At 33.9% G+C, this 14,710-nt stretch overlaps 1 protein-coding gene across 1 annotated transcript in view; it reads right to left on the bottom strand.

Annotated features, from left to right (window-relative positions):
* The window catches only part of LOC100415441 (transmembrane serine protease 11F), a 71,720-nt gene extending 57,010 nt beyond the window's left edge, over positions 1-14,710 (bottom strand). The window contains exon 1 of the mRNA XM_002745787.5: positions 14,651-14,710. Within this exon, the coding sequence (XP_002745833.2) occupies positions 14,651-14,661 (11 nt within the window). The 5' untranslated portion in view covers positions 14,662-14,710. The remainder of the gene's footprint in view (positions 1-14,650) is intronic.

Raw genomic sequence — 14,710 nt, 5'->3', positions numbered from 1 at the left:
TATAGCTAATATATGCAATGGTACGACTGAATGCTTTCTTTTGAAGCTGGGAACAAAGCAAGGATGTCTGTTCTTATGTGTACTTGTATTGGAAGTCCTAGCTAGTGCAGTAAAGCAAGAAAAAAGAAATATAAAAGATACAAAATGGCAATGAATAAATTGCTTTTATTAACATATTATAGAGAAAATCTTTGAGAACCCACCATAAAGAGACTAATATTGTAAGTTTAAAAAAATCACAGACTAAAAGGTCATACATAAAAATCACTTTTATCATATATAAGCATTGAACAAATAGGTACTAAAATTGTAAAAGCAGGAACATATACAATGTCACCAAAAACTATAAATTAATTATCTGTGAATCTAACAAATTTTGTAAAATATTTACATGCAAAAAAATTTAAAGCATTTATGAGAGAAATCAAATAAAACCTTTAAAATGGAGAAATATATATTATGCTTCATCAGAAAACTTAATCTTGTTAATTTGACAATTATTTCCATGTTGAACTATAGATTGTCAGCAAGAATCAACTAACAATCACAAAATGTGAGTCCTGCAGTTTTGTTATTCTTTTTCAAAATTATTTCAGCTTTTCTTAGTCTTTTGCTTTTAAATATAAATTTTAGAATTGTTTCTTTTTCAAAAAAATGCCCAAAATTATAAAATTTATAAAAGAAAATACAGTAGAAAATATTTTTTACTTGGAAGTAGAAAATACTTTGTAGATAAGAAATACACATCAATTAGAATGGCTAAAACTTTGTTTTCTTCTCCAAGGGAAAATAACTGGAGTACTCATACATTGGTGTTGGGAATGCAAAATGGTATGCTGAGAATGCAAAATGGTGCCTCCACTTTAGAAACCCATTTGGCAGTTTGTAATGAAGTTAAACATTAAAAAATGCACAGTTAAATGGAAGACATTCCATGTTCATGCATTGAAAGAGCTAATATTGTTAAAATGCCCATACTACCCAAAGCAATCTACAGACTCAATGTAATCCTGTCAAAATCCCAATGGCATTTTTCACAGAAATGAAAATAAAAAATCCTAAAATTCATCTGAACTAACAAAAGACCCCAAATAGGCAAAGAAATTTTGAATAAGAACAACAATGCTAAAGGTACCACACTCCCTGATTTCAAAGTATACTACAAGGTTATAGTAATCAAAACAACATGGTATTGGCATAAAATCAGACCTATATACAAATGCAATGGAAGAGAGAGGCCAGAAATAAACCCATGTATCTGTGGCAACTGATATTCGACAAGGAAAAGAGAAAGTGTCCTCAATAAAGAGTGTTAGTTCCCTAATACTAAACGTCCACATGCAGAAGAATAAAATTGGACACTATTTCACAACATTCACAAAAATCAGTTTGAAATAAATTGAAAACTTAAATATAAACCTGAAACATTAAAGCTCTTAGAAGAAAACATAGGGAACAAGTTTCTAGATATTAGAGTTGGCAATGATTTATTGAGTATGGCATGACATCAAAAGCAAAGGCAACAAAAGCAAAAACAGACAAGGGAGGGGATTACATCAAACTAAAAAGCTTCTGCACAGTCAAGGAATCAATTAACCAATGAAAAGGCAGTCTACTAAATGGGAGAAAATATTTGCAAACCATGTATCTGATAAAAAGTTAATGTTCAAAGTTTATAAGAAACTCCTACAACTCAATAGCAAAAGATCAAATAATCTGGTTTAAAAATGGACAAAGGACCTAAATAGACATTTCATCAAAGAAGACATACAAATGAACAACAGGTTTATGACAAGGTGAACAACATTCCTAATTATCAGGAAAATGCAGGTCAAAACAACAGTGAGATATCACCTCACATCTGTTAGAAAGGTTGTTAGGTTGAATATAAAGTTGGGTGTCTCCAACGAGAAATGCTTCAGGCTAGTGTTGGTTCCAAGTTCCCAACTGTCAATTCAGTGAATTATAAAAATAACTTAATTACCATTGATTCTTTGGCAAAAAACCCTTAAAACACCTTCATACATATATTTCACCCCCAGGTAGTTAATCTCAATCATGATAATTCAATCTCTGTGGCTAAGGGCTGTTCAAAAATGGACATGCAATTCAACTCTGGCCAGTGATATATGAGGGGTAGTTGGGAAATTGTTGAGAAATATTTCTTTTCTTCTAAAATAAGTCAGACTGAGATATAGCTCCTTATTGTTTTCTCTGAATATTGTTGTGTCCCAGTGTGACACCTGAGACTGCTACAACTCTAACAGAAGCAAGCTATAAGAGAAACAAACCGAGGACAACGTGGACTCACAAAGAATACCAAAGTGGAAAGACAGAAATAATCAGGGTCTCATATCACACTTTTGAGGGGCCGTATCAAAGGCCACTGACAACAGCCCAGCTTTTGGTATTACTATTATATTAAATAATATTTTTGTATTGTTAACACCAACCAGTGTGAGGCTCAGGTTTTAATTATTGCAATTGAAAACACTCAAATGAATACACATACATAAACATTAATTCACATAGCCTCAAGAATCTTCCAAAAATATGGAAGGCTTTTTATCCGAAACTTCAAGAATGATTTTAATTCAAACAATATTTTAAACATTTTCATTATTATATATTTTATGGTGATTTGTGTTCAGTAATCTTTGATGCTACCATTGTAATTATTTTGAGGTACATGAACTGTGCTCACATACGATGATAAACTTAATTGATAAATGTGTGTCTTCTGACTACTTCCCTGACCCTCTCTTCCTCTTCTTAGGCCTCCCTATTCCCTGAGAAAAATAATATTAAAATTAGGGCAATTAATAACTCTACAAAGTCCTCTAAGTGCTCAAGTGAAGGGATGTTGCATGTCTCACACTTTAAATCAAAAGCTAGAAATAATTAAGCTTAAAGAAAAAGTCATGTTGAAAGCCAAAACAGGCTGAAGGCTACACCTCTAGTGCCAAACAGCCAAGTGGTGTATTATGCAAAGAAAAATTCTTTGAGTAAATTAAGTATTATTCCAGTGAATTAAAAATGATAAGAAAGTAAAACAGACTTATTGCTGATACAAAGAAAGTTTCGTGGGCTAGATAGAAGATCAAACCAGCCACATACACAACATGTATTAAGGCCAAAGCCTAAATCCAAAGCAATGCCCTAACTCTCTTTAATTCTATGAAGGCTGAGAGAGTTGTGGAACCTGTAGACAAAAATTTTGAAGCAAGCAGAAGTTGGTTCATGCGATTTAAGGAAAGAAGCCATTTTCATAACATAAGAGTGCAAGGTGAAGCAGCAAGTGTCGATGTAGAAGTTTCAGCAAGTTATCCAGAAGATTACCCAAAATCCCTGATAAATGTGGGTACACTAAATAATAGATTTTCAATGTAGGCAACTTTTGTAGCTAGAGAGAAGTCAATGCCTACCTTCCAAAGACGGGCTGACTCTCTTGTTAGGAGCTAATGCAGTTGGTGACAATGGACTGAGGCTGATGCTGATTTTCATTCCAAAATGTCTAGGTCCCTTAAGAATTATGCTAAATCCACTCTGCCTGTGCTCTATAGATGGGAGAACAAAGCCTGATGACAACCCATCTGTTTACAGCATGGTTTACCAAATATTTCAAGCCCACTGTTGAGACCTATTGCTCCAAAAAATAGAGACTCCTTTCAAAATGTTACTGCTCATAGACAATGTATACCTGGCCACCCAGTAGCTCTGAAGGACATCAATGTTGTTTTTGTGCCTGCTAACAGGAGTCTATTTTACGGCCCATGGATCAAGGAGGAATTCTGACTCTCAAGTATTGTTATTTAAGAAATACATTCATAAGGCTATAGCTCCCATAGGTAGTAGTTGAAAGTCTTCGGGAAAGGATTTACCATTCTGGATGCCACTAAGAACATCTGTGATTCATGGAGGGAAGGTCAAAATATCAAAATTAACAGGTATTTGAAAGAAGTTGATTCCAACCCTCATGGATAATTTTGAGAGGTTTGAAACTTTAGTGGAGGAAGTAACTGCAGATGTAATGGAAACAGCAAGATAACTAGATTTAGAAGTGGAACCTGAAGACATGACTCAAATGCTGCAATCTCATAATAAAACTTGAACAAATGAAGAGTTGCTTCTTATGGATGAACAAAGAAAGTGATTTCTTCAGACAGAAACTATTCCTGGTGAAATGTTGTGAACACTGTTGAAATGAAAAGAAAGGATTTAGAATAATACATATGCTTAGTTGATAAAGCAGTGGCAGGGTTTGAGAGGACTGATTCCAACTTTAAAAAAAGTTCTACTCTGAGGAAAATGCTATCAAACAACATCATACGCTACAGAGGAATCTTTATTGAAAGAAAGAGTCAATTGATGAGGCAAATTTCATGTCTTATTTTGAGAAATTGTCACAGCACATCAACTTTCAGCAACCACCACCATGATCAGTTAGCAGCCCTGAATATTAAGGCAAGACCCTCACCAGCATAAAGATTATGACTCACTGAAGGCTCCAATGATAATTAACATTTTTTATCAATAAAGTATTTTTCATTATGGTATGTGCCTTTTTTAGATATAATGTTGCACAGTATAGTATAAACATAACTTCTACATGCACTGGGAAATTTAAAAAACTTGTGGCACTCACTATTGTGATATTCACTTTATTGCAGTGGTCTGGAATAGAACCTGCAATATCTTCAGGGTGTGCATGTATTAAGTCTTGCCTCCCCCTCTAAATGACCCACCAGTTGGCTGGATCCATACTTCTTAGGTCCATGCTTTTTTAGTTCTTTGAGATATCTCAATGGTCTCTCAATTAATTCTTTTTTTAAAAACTCAAGTCCAATTATTTCAACCAAAATAATTTTAACCACCCTCATCTAACAGCCCATAAAATGTTTCCTGAGAAATCAAATTCTGTTAGTTGTGACTGTGTGTGGGAAAACATCCAAGGAGACAAAAGCAGAATTAAAATAGTGACTGAAAAAGAATTCATAAACTGTTAAGTACAGTCGCTTCTGAAAAATACATTACTTGTTGATGTTGAATATTTTTGGTATGCTACTCCTAAAAATAATTCAGTTTTGTCTCCTATTCAAAGTTATAGTAATAATAATACATTTGAACTTACAATAAACACCAGTTCTATTTTATTTTATATATATAACTTGAATGCCAAATAGAATGTGCTATGGCCATGCAGTTTCTGGCAGAATAAGTAACTAAATACACACAAATAAATTTTAAAACAGTTGTTTTCAATAGGCAGCCAATGTTCTTCACTTAGCTTCCTGTATGATTGGTTTAAATATTTGTATTTCAGTGGTATTTTGCAATCCAGTTCAGCGGAGGAGCTATGATTAAGATATAATTGTCCCAGAGAGATGTGATCAACAATGTTTACAGCTAATATAATCTGCATATTAAATCAACAAAATTAACATGTCCTAGAATCTGTCAGTCACATTTCTAAAGGGCCATGTGTGAAAGAGGTAATGAGTATATTACAGTGCTGCATACAAAGACGTTTAAGGGTTTCTTACTCGTGAAATGCTCCCCTCTAATGCCAAGTGGCCTTATCATTGCCCAATTAACTAAAAAGAAAACCCAAATGCTATTTTCTAAAATTTATAATTTTTAAATAACCACTCTTTTTTATTTTTGAAGGTTTGAGTATATATTAAATGATTCATTAATACCTAATTAATTGTCATAATAAAATCACCTAATTCTCAAGATGTTTAAAAATATATACCATGTAGTATAGGATAACACAGAAAAAATAAATTTTAACTTTTGAGCTTTAAAAGAAAATACTTTACAAACTGTGTATAGTTTAAACAATGTAAGTATTAAACTTTGTCTATGTAAGAATACCTAGAATTCTATTGAATTTCATAATCTGATAGACCCTAATTTTATTTCCATAAGTAGATCAATAGAAATTTATTTCTCGGTTGAGCCCGGTGGCTCACACCTCTAATCCCAGCACTTTGGAAGGCCGAGGCGGGTGGATCACGAGGTCAAGAGATCAAGACCATCCTGGTCAACAAGGTGAAACCCCATCTCTACTAAAAATACAAAAATTAGCTGGGTATGGTGGCGCGCGCCTGTAGTCCCAGCTACTAGGGAGGCTGAGGCAGGAGAATTGCTTGAAACTCAGGCGGCAGAGGTTGCGGTGAGCTGAGATCACGCCATAGCACTCCAGCCTGGGTAACAAGAGTGAAATTTTGTCTCAAAAACAAAATAAAAGAAAAAGAAATTTATTTCTCTATTTGCATGAAAATTCATTAATTTATTATAGTACTGCATCTGGCTACAGATAAAACTCTGAAAAATAATCACAGCCAGAATAAAAAGCTTATTATTTCATAGCTGTATGAATGATAATACCAATATTTCATTAAGTATACTGAGGGATTTGGAATGTAGCTTTCATGTATTTTATTGTATGCAGTTAAACAGTTAAATATTATAAATGGAACAATAGTTTTCTCAACTTAGCATATGAATCAAAGAAAATGCAATTCTAATAGGTAGATTCCATTCTAAATAATGTTTATGTTATTTATTCTAATGCATAGATAACACATAATTCAAGCAGATAAACCACTACCAGGCATCTAGAACAACTCCTAATACATGCCTGTTGAATGAAAAACTTCATCTATTTAACATTTATTAAATTACTTCCAGAAAGGCAATCATCAATATAGGATACTTTATTTTTATTAGTTTAGACATATGCACATTAATGCTGCCTGAGTTCCTAATCCACTTAAAAAAATTTTTTTTGAGGGAATGTTAGAATGATGCTTTAGTCTCAACTCTGACTTACCAGTATCAGAAATAATACCTAAGAATACCTACTTCAGTTTGTTCAAGTTGGGTAGTAAGGTGAGAACATAATCACAGTTCGCTTTGCTATGTTCCTTGATAATGAACTGCAAGTCTATCTTAGCCATCCAAATTTCCAAATAAGAGAGTCAGAGCAAATAAATCCCTGTAATACAATATATTCACAACTCTACTAAAAAATTGCCTCAGTCTGCTAGTTTGTGAATGGAGAGCAGTTAATAATCCATTATCTTCCACAGTTTCATTATAAGTAATGTTTAGTGTTCTTCTAAAAGCTGCTGTCAGTAGGAGAAATATGGTAGCTAAGCAGCTAAATGAATTAAAGTGAGAAGAAATTAATGATTTTGCCAGTTTTGATGAAGTAGTAAACACTGACTAAATTTTTGCTGCTCTTAGATCAAGACGTAAAGAACACAGAATTAGTCCTAAGCAAGAAAATCATGAAAAACAAGAAATCTAAGTCTATGTCATCTAAAGAGGACACATTTCTTGAGTTAACTTTACTGAAAATGATTCTGCTCATTTTTTGAAAAAGGGAAGGTACTTGTCTCAATCATTTTTACCTATAATATCCCAAGATCCCAACCACAATATCCCATAAGTTAATATTTTTAAAGTGATATGATATATAAGCTACCAAAAAAAATGAATTGATCTTTCCTTTACCTAGCAGAAATCATGGTCAGTACCATCCAAAGCAACTGAAGTTTGAGATGGAAATTAAAGTATAATCTGGCCGTACTAACCACCACAAAGCAAGATAATTATAGAAGAATGAATGATAAAGGGAGGGGAAGGTAGGCAGTAGGGCCACAATGGGACAGGAAATGTGTCACTGATTTGCTAGAGAGGAGAGATAGACGATACTGCTGACTTAGTTTCAAGGTGGCGTATATGCTAATATGGCAAACCCAATCCTTAACAGGCCTCTACAACCTATTCAAGTCTATATGTGTGACTGAAATAATGAATTCAGTGTTAAAGATGGGAGTATCACAAATAACTTATATTCGATCTCTTTTTAATAACCTTTATCAAGGTTGGGTACAATGGCTCATGCCTGTAATTCTAGCACTTTGAGAGGCTGAGGCAGGTGGATCACCTGAGATCAGAGGCAGGGGGATTACCTGAGGTCAGGAGTTCAACCATCCTGGCCAATATGGTGAAACTCTGTCTCTACTAAAAATACAAAAATTAGCCCGCGTGGTGGCACATGCCTGTAATCCCAGCTACTCAGGAGTCGAAAGCAGAAGAGTCACTTGAACCTGGGTGGTGGAGGTTGCGATGAGCTGAAGTTGCACCACTGCACTCCAGCCTGGATGACAGAGTGAGACTCTGTCTCCAAAAACAAAACAAAAAAAAAAAAGAAAGAAAAATCTTTATCAAGATAAATCTGTAGGAACCAGGCATGGTGGCTCGCACCTATAATTCCAGCACTTTTGAACTCGGGAGTTCGAGAAAACCCCATCTCTACCAATAATACAAAAAAAATTAGCTAGGTGTGGTGCACACCTGTAGTCCTAGCTACTCTGGAGGCTGAGATAGGAGAATAATCATTTGAGCCTGGGAGGCAGATGAGCAGCGATGACAGCAGAGCAAAACCTGGGTAACAGAGCAGAATCCCCATCTTAAAAAATATAATAATAAAATAAAAGATGAAACTGTAGGTTCTTTTACTTTGTATTGATTCATTGCCTTCTCTTGTTATTTGACATCAATGTATTGCATTACAGGCCTCATTCATTTGGGGTCCTTCTGCCTGTTCAGGTTTATTTGCCTAATTATAAAAAGAAGCAGTGCAAAGCAAATACAAGAATCTGTCAGTGGGCATAAGAGTAGTAGATATAAGAGTTAAGGCAGTTGTTCGGCACCTTGTAGATCAAATTATTAACAAGATTTTATTTTTTTCTTTTTGCTTGCAATAGTATCTAGACACAGCCTACTCTCTATTTCGCACTGAGTTTGTTTTGTTTTTCTATTTTCAGAAGTTAATGCTTGCCAACTTGCTTTTATTTTACCTGTGGGAATGTGTCTTTGAAGTTGTTTGACATTCTAAGTATCTATGCCAGCATTTTTTTTAAGAGTACAAAAGATTTTTCAATTCTTGATACTTAGTTTTGAAAATTATGCATTCTGAATGCTGCATTAGTCATTCTGTATACTATAGTCTACAAAAAATAAAACAAGACTAGGAAAAGACTTCATAAGCTTGAACCACATGAAATTGCCAGTATTTAATGATATTTTTTAACCTACAAATGGGGAAATGTCATATTGTTCCCACTTGTACATCATACTCTGTGTGTGTGTGTGTGTATACACACATATATTTTTTAGATGGAGTCTCACTCTGTTGCCCATGCTGGAGTGCAATGGTGCTATCTCAGCTCACTGCAACCTCTGCCTCCCAGGTACAAGCAATTCTCTACCTCAGCCTCCCGAGTAGCTGGGATTACAGTCGCCCATCATGAAGCCCGGCTAATTTTTGTATTTTTAGTACAGACGGAGTTTCACTATCTTTGCCAGGCTGGTCTTGAACTCCTGACCTCGTGATCTACCTGCCCTGGCCTCCCAAAGTGCTGGGATTACAGGCATAAGCCACTGCATCCAGCCAGATCATACCATACATTTTTATAGTTATATTTTAAATTAGTTCTTTTTTATTTTATATAAAATACTGAATATGTGGGCTGCTCCCATCACCTGATAATAATGCTATGTAAATTGTTTAATTCTTCAGAATAGACTACATTTAAATTTTAAGCAGTAACAAATTAATTATATAATTTTCTAAACTTTGCAAATAATTAAAGACAAGTTAATAAATTGTAAATACAACAACTACAGAAAATTAGTTAAGAGTCCAAGTTTAGTCATACACAACACTGGAAGAAAATATAACACACAGAATCTGAAATAGCAAACGCAAAGAGCTCTGATTTGTCTTTGAATTGGGTTTTGAACCTGGATTTTGAATATGAATGTTCTTGAAATGCTAAGTTGACAGTGCTTCATAATAAATAATGAACTCTTATAATGTTTGTATGATCTAAGGGTATAAAAACTTTCTTGATATTTGTCCCTAAATGTTCATTCACCACCTTAACACACCTAATCTCACACTCCAAAGACACAATATCTTTTTTAAAGACTACTGCAAATAACTGCTTAAAGCAACACAGACTTATCTCCTTGATCAAGATACTGGTTTTGTAAGGTCTTTTAGGCTGATGGCACTGTGGATGTCATGGCACCCCCCCATGACCTGCGCATAAATATCTGGATGGCCTCCCAGAATAAGAAAACTTAAAGTAACTGGAAGACCATGAAAAGCGGAAGAATGATCAACCCCTGCGGCACCTAACTAACTTGAGACATTCTTCTATTGTTTCTTATTTCGGCCTCAACTGACAAGGCCATTGGACTTATAACCAACCCCCGTCAACCTTGTGACTCCATACCATAGGATCCGCTCCCATGGCTTGCAACCTACCATCCCATCCCAGCTTGCAGAAAAAAAAAAAAAATACTCTAAACCATAACTTCTATAACTTTCCACTGCTTACCCCAAAACTACAAAACCAACTCCTACCCCATCACCCTCCACTGACTCTCTTTTTGGACCCAGCCCGCCTGCACTTGGGTGAATAAACAGCCACGTTGCTCACACAAAGCCTGTTTGGGGGATCTCTTCATTCAGAGCATGGTTTTAACATTTGGTACTGCAAATGCGGTATAGGGGAACTCCTACGGCAGACCAAAGACCCCTTCCTACATTTGTGTAAGTTATAGTGTTAAGAGGTCCTACTTAGATCTTCACAGGACTTCTTTAAGCGTGATGGGAAATTACATAAGTATTTAATGTTTTTAAAATGTATTTCAGAAATTTAGCTTTCATTTTCCCACAGATAAAAATAGGCCATAAAATGTTATATAAACTGGAGATCTGCGTTTTAAAAAGCTAGCCATTAAAGAAATAAATTAGCAACTTTTTTTTGGAAAAGTACAAAATGTTTACCTTATACTTATCCAAGTCACAATTCACATACATTTGTTTAATTATCATGCTCCCTTCTCATCCTCCTATGGTGTTATAAACACCATAAAATTAGAGATTCTATTTGTTTTATTCATGTACGTGTGTGTGTTTCTATGTATCTGATATGTGTTTATACACACAGGATATATACACACAACACATGTGTCTACATATATGTAGATATATACATTTGTGTATGTGCTAGTATACAGTAAGCTAGAATAAGTATTTGTTGTTTTAATGAATACATGAAACTTTACAATCTAGTCTATGAGCATCTATCTGATGTCTTTATCTCTTCAACAATAAATCTCCATCAGCACCACAACTTAAGTTTACTTAAAATACACTCTCTCTAGTTTTCAGCTTTTTACTTACTTTCTGAATTACTAAATCTCAGATATCTCACATGCCTTCTTTGAGAAGATATGTAAGATATGTATATGCATAGATATATAACAAACAGGAAAAGCTGAAATTTTCATTTACTCCTAACCTTTCTTATTTTTCTCAGTATCTGTTCTTTGGTTTTAGCCATATGTAATCATAAGTCAATGTACAAATGTTGAGAGTTTACGATGTGACTGACAATGTGTTTGGCACTAGCAATAAAGGGAGGGAGCTCTCTGTTTCAGCAGATAAATAAAAATGAAACGAGTAAGCATATGAAGAGAAAAGTTCCAATAGAACTATACATAATGTGCTATATATGTTTGAAGAGAGGACGGCTGTACTTTAGGAACAAGTAAGATGTGAAGGTAGGAGAAAAATTTCACAGTAACTTGGATTATATCTTGAAAGAAACACCATGGGGTCTCACTAAATGTCAGGAGGAACATTCATTGTAGAAAGCTGAAGCAGCAAACACAGAGGCAGTCTCTCTGCCACGCCCTTCATTTAGTTCTACAAAAAGTGACAATAGCACCACCAAGCTGCACTGGTCCCACGCCAATGGTTCTAAATTGCATTACCATTTTTTTCCTCTTGCTTAAATTTTTACTCAACTTTTATTATATAGCACGGAAACTTAACCTGTTGCAAAAGGCCCTTCATAGTCAGAATGACTACTTCAGCTTCATCTGACAACTTCCAACATCAATTTGTCAGTGTATCTCAAGTCTCATGACCCTTGCAAGGGCTATGTTCTCTCAGCCCAGGATACCTTCTTTCTCATATTACTAATTCTACTTGCTTTTAAAAACTAAACACAGCTATTAGGTATACAAAGAAGTTTTTATGAGATTGAATGTGCGCCCCCATAGCAGGGTATCAGTATTTGTTTTTTTTTTACGTTGATCACAGTGTACCATCAGAATGTGGCTTATTGATTTGCCTCACCACAAAGGTCTCAACTTGATGATAACCATCTCTTTTATCTCTGTCTCACTTGGAGAAGGCACCAGATACAGGGACTCACGAAAGAAAACTTAAATAATCTACAATGTTGGATAATTTAAATAGTTTTCTAGTGCCTGAAGAAAGTTAATATCTTTCTTAACTGGTGATTAACTCTTCGAAATCATTCAAAGGGACTTCATGGTTATCTAACTCAGTGTTTTAAAAAATATTTTTGACCATAACCCGCAGTTAGAAATGTTCACCATCGTGGCATGGTACACATACTCATATATCTGAATCACATATCTGAAACTGAATCATATATCCATAACAGAAAATTTATACTAATACTTAAGATATAGGAAAAATATAACAAAATTAATACAGATCTTATTTTATTACTATTTAAATACAATAGCAACAAATGAATAATACCAAAATAAACCAAGGAATAAAGCAATAAACCAAAAAATAGCTTTTTCTCTATTCACAAAAATTACTTCAAGTCCCATAATGGTGGCAACCCTTCCCCTCATTCGTCTACTTATAAACCTTCTCCACATTTCACAGATAAAAGTGAAGTCTTGAGAAGTACCAGACAAATGAGTCCAAAGTTGGATCTTGAACACACGAAATGCTGGTACTCCTTCTACTTCACCAAAATTTTTAAAAACAAAACAAGAAAGACAGGGCTTTTGCTAAGAAGCTATAGTCTATCTGACTCATTCATTCTTTGAGACTAGATCCCTTGGGCAAAATACCTTTACTAATGAATTCAAGAAACCCATTGTCTAAGCCTCTTATCTTTATACATAATCTATATTTTTTGACAGAATATTTGTCATAAAAGCAGATCTGATTTGAAATACAATTAACAAGAATATTTTAAATCCTCAGAAATAATAATAAATGTTGGAGATGATGGATATGTTAATTACTATAATCTGATCACTATGTATTATATGCTTTGAAATATCACTATGTACTCCATAAATATGTCAATTATTATATGTCAAATTTAAAAATAAAACAAAAAAATTTCTCAGAACTATAATAAACTCTGGATCAAAGCTGATGAGGCTTTAATATAGAAATTTCATGTTGTAATGATAATTTTTTAGAGTAGAAAAGTGAGTGTTTAGAAATAATGCCATAAAGAGGAGACCCAGGCTGATAGAAAACACATACTGAAATATTCTAAAATAAATTAGAATAAGAGAAGTTCAAGTTTTTTGCTAAATTTTTAAACAGATTTTTAGCATATCATATTTATATAAATGTTAGTTAAACATAAAAGTTTTTTCTACTGTACATGTTGTCTTGTTCTGTCTTTATCTTGGTAAATAAGAAATGTACTTTCCTGTAGGTAGTAAGAAGTACAGATAATATGTTATATCCTGCTATCATGACAGGGTCTATAGGGGAGATTTATGCATGAAATGAATAGTCTTCCTCAGGCTTATGTTGTAATTTGAAAGTAAATTAGGGAGGGCAGGAACACTTATCCTTTAAGAGTGCCAGAGCCTACAGGCTACAGGCTTTAAGTATTTAAGTTAATTGAAGACAAAATCAAATAACTGAACAATTAAAATTGTCACAAAATCATGATTAAGTTGGAAACATCAGTCAGTGCAGAATATGTGGGAAATTTCTGTCTGTAGAAAGATCAAAAATCATTTTAAGAAACAAGGCTAGACTAAGCACAAGTTTGAATGAAATCATCCATCAAATACCAGTTATTCCTTTTGAAGTCTGTAAAACAATAGCCTGAATATTACCTAAACATAAATATATAATGCAAATTTATTTACCTTAAATTCAATAGTTAATCAATTATTTTGGAGTTCAATTAGGACAAATGTCACAGAGTCTAGATTTTGTTAATTTTATAATTTTTTACATATGAATATTTTAATTTTAATCATTTCTTTCATGATATATACAATAACCCCATTGCTATCATACTTTCTATTAGAGTTAAACAAATAAAAATTCTAATAGACTCTTCTCTTAAATTTGTATTTTCATTTTCCCAGAATATACTTCAATAAGCAATATATGATAAAAATGTATACCATACTATGGAACATGGAAAAGTAAATGGGCCATAGTAAACACTTTATTCTTTGAAGTATAGGTTTTTCTAAATGTTTTAAATATTAATGTAGTTAACTTATTACCTCATATCATTTCTATTTCTTTTATTCAGAAACAAAAAACCACATTGGCCTCTGTTGTTCAAAAAAATTTTGACATTTAAAAACAATAACAATAAAACTTTAATATACAATAGCACACATTAAAACTCTAATATTTAAATTAATGTCCACCAGCCAACATCTGTACTGCCTGTCTCAGGAGCTGCAAACCTCTGTCCCCATTGATAACCTTAACTGAGAAAAGCTGAATACTTACGCGTACATCATGAACCCAGGACTGGGGCAGCTTCTATTCAGTCACCATCTGATCAGTATC

Source organism: Callithrix jacchus, chromosome 3, assembly GCF_049354715.1.
Source record: "Callithrix jacchus isolate 240 chromosome 3, calJac240_pri, whole genome shotgun sequence".
Taxonomy (NCBI): domain Eukaryota; kingdom Metazoa; phylum Chordata; class Mammalia; order Primates; family Cebidae; genus Callithrix; species Callithrix jacchus.
Note: the sequence above shows the minus strand (reverse complement) of the source record. Positions and strands in the feature narration are given on the sequence as shown.